General features: G+C 36.2%; 1 protein-coding gene across 1 annotated transcript; it reads right to left on the minus strand.

Moving 5' to 3' along the window:
- Nucleotides 1–1,226: 1,226 nt before the first annotated feature.
- On the minus strand, nt 1,227–2,326 carry LOC120214238. The gene is made up of 4 exons (XM_039212188.1): nt 2,234–2,326; nt 2,104–2,148; nt 1,896–1,997; nt 1,227–1,385 (listed from the first exon to the last, which is right to left on the minus strand). Exons 1-4 carry the CDS (start codon nt 2,294–2,296, stop codon nt 1,227–1,229), a joined length of 369 nt encoding a protein of 122 aa, XP_039068119.1. The 5' UTR covers nt 2,297–2,326.
- Between the last annotated feature and the right edge of the window lie 365 nt (nt 2,327–2,691).

Here is a 2,691-nt window from a genome sequence, read left to right on the forward strand (position 1 = left end):
TGGAGGTCAAATTTCGAAGTAAAATCAAGATGTGAATTCAATTTGGAGTCAAAATAAATCTTTAAAAAACAATGAGGGACCGAAAGGGTAATTAACCCTTTTTACTCGAAAACACGCGAATCCCCTAGGGGATTCACTCGGGTCGTGGGTTGATGCGCGGGTCATAACCGGGTTGGGTATAAAGCCCAACAACACAAACACCCAAATCATTTCTCCCTTAGCCTCAAAATAGATCAAAGCAGCCTCAAAAAATTCTCTGAAATAATTCAAAGTGTTCTTCATTTCATGAAGAACACAACTGCACAGCCCAGAAACCGATGGGTCGCCGCCTCGCCGTCGCCGATCTGCTGTTCATTGGCGGCGACCAACCAAAAAAATCTATTTTTTAAAAGTTTTTTCCCACTCATTTCGAATATCAAATCAGTTTTTTCAAAAACACCTCGGGGGAGAGTAGATCTAGAAAAGAAACTTCGAAAATCCTCCCCCCTTTTTCATCGGTTTTTTTTGTTCGTGGGTACTTTCAAGCAAAACAAGCATATCCTAAACACATGCAAACCGACGAGAAAGGTAAAAAGCCAATACCTTTTCTATTTTCTTTTCGTTCGAAAATACAAGCCTTGGATGCTACTATTTTGATGCATACTTCCTCTAGTATTCTCGTGTATTTCGAATGTAAAAAAAATGTCCCCCCATTTCTAGTGTGGTTTACATCTTATTTATAATCACCGAATATCCTATTTTTAGTTCACTAAAGTCCTAATGAAACTAAACTCCTTGCTTGGTTGTTGCTTGTTTTTCGGTTGGCCTTGGAGTCACGTCGCCGGAAAAAATGGGGGGTGAATACCTTACGGCGCTGATGAAGTCTTGGCTAGGGTTCGAAAAACCCTAGTGCTTTGGGGGCCGGTTCGGGTCGGAACTGGTTCGGGTCCTGGTCTGGGTTTCGGGTCGCGGGTGACAACTTGGGCCAACTGGGTTACTGTTGGGCTACTATTGTAATGGTTTGGGCCGAGCACTTGTTGTAATATGGGATCTGATACTCAACATGTAATATAAATAAAATAAATATATGATAGAGACATATAATATATAACTATACAATGCATATAGATATATATTATAAATATGAACATAAAGTGGGACAAAAATGAGTGTCTATAGCACCAATACTTGTATTTCATGCATAGAAGTTTCTATTGAAGATGATTTAATAGTTTCAATGTAAAGGATTAGAAGATAAGATCATTAACCCTATGAGAATGTCTCTTCCTCAAAAGAATGACAGAAAAAGGATTACCAAGAGATGTTACTTGAAAGCCTCCCATTGAAGGTGGATGTCCCGATGTCCTACTCTGCACATCTAATAAGCGTTCCAAAGAGTTTGTTTTCTGCAAAGTCAAAAAGTCTCAAGATAACAAAATACTATTATTGTTTTAAGAAACAGGTCGGTCAACCTGAAAAAAAAAAAGATATGATAGATACAATTTATATGTAAGCACTCATATATGGTTCAGGCCTTCCAAATTTTTACCTCTAAAAGGAAACAATATCTGAAAATCAATTAATTAAGAAGGTTAGATATTCCAAAATCTATAGCACACCCAATAATATTTCCTCAAACTCTACCATGCACAACATTTGTTGCCACAAAAAACATGCATATAACAGAAAGCAGTCGATCTTGTAAATGTGAGATTGCACTGTTTACATAGCGAATGAGGCAAGCTCAAACTTAAGGACCTAAACACTACTGCATAAAACAGAGCACAGAAAGTACTGAAGTGAAAAACTCAAATGGGGAAAACTAAAATTCATTAAACAAATTCAATAGGACATGGAAGTTTTACGAAAATGTATAAAGAAACAACCAAAATTAATAACACCTATGATCAGCATACCTCCTTAAACTGGTGAAGTTGTTGTTGCAACAGGGCTTCTCTCTGTTTCCGTTCAGCTTCTTTTTTTCGCCATTCAGTTTTGTTTTTAATCAAAACAGCATTCTACAAATTTCTTTTCAAAATATAAGAAAGACAGAGTGGATTACCACAAAACAATACCAAATTGAAAGACATTATTTTTAATTCTTTTTTTAATAGAAATTTTTACCTTCTTTTCAAGAGAGATACACTTAGCTTCAAGAGATTGAATTCTCTTCATAATAAAGATACACCATTAACATTACACTTATTAAACCTTCCTTCAAAAATTTATCAATTCTCTAGAATTTTAGTAAGACCTTTTGTGATTCTCCATCAATAGCAACAATCCTAGACGCAAATAATTTCCGTACATCCTTCATTGTTCATTTCCTGTTACATTGAGGACACTTGAGAAAAGAAGAATGTCAGATAAATATACGAGCAGTCCATGCACTTGAAAATTGTGACATGGTTTGACGACGAAAAAAGAAACCTTTTTGGTAGTTCGACCTTGCTGTAACGATTTCCGGATGCACGAAAAACCAAATATATGCCCACAATGAAGACAACTACAGCCAAATAGTTAATTGGTTCTTTATTTATATATTTCAGTATATACTTTTTCAATCAATGTTAATTCCCATCAAGTTTTGTATTTTGTGGTTGCATCCTATGTTGCGCAACTTGAACCGCATCGGAGCACACCTTTGTCCTTTATGGAGGCACACCTTTAACCCACATGTTGATGATTCGAGATTGGTTGTCAACGAATCTA

Source organism: Hibiscus syriacus, unplaced genomic scaffold, assembly GCF_006381635.1.
Source record: "Hibiscus syriacus cultivar Baekdansim isolate YM2019G1 unplaced genomic scaffold, ASM638163v2 tig00110056_pilon, whole genome shotgun sequence".
NCBI lineage: Eukaryota > Viridiplantae > Streptophyta > Magnoliopsida > Malvales > Malvaceae > Hibiscus > Hibiscus syriacus.

Bases quoted from the DNA above. Each gene is read 5' to 3' on its own strand.
- LOC120214238 (XM_039212188.1), bottom strand. From the start codon at position 2,296: ATGAAGGATGTACGGAAATTATTTGCGTCTAGGATTGTTGCTATTGAT. The intron at 2,149-2,233 runs GTCTTACTAAAA...TTTATTATGAAG, and splicing joins TTGATGGAGAATCACAAAAG to AGAATTCAATCTCTTGAAGC. The intron at 1,386-1,895 runs GTATGCTGATCA...TTGACTTTGCAG, and splicing joins AACTTCACCAGTTTAAGGAG to AAAACAAACTCTTTGGAACG.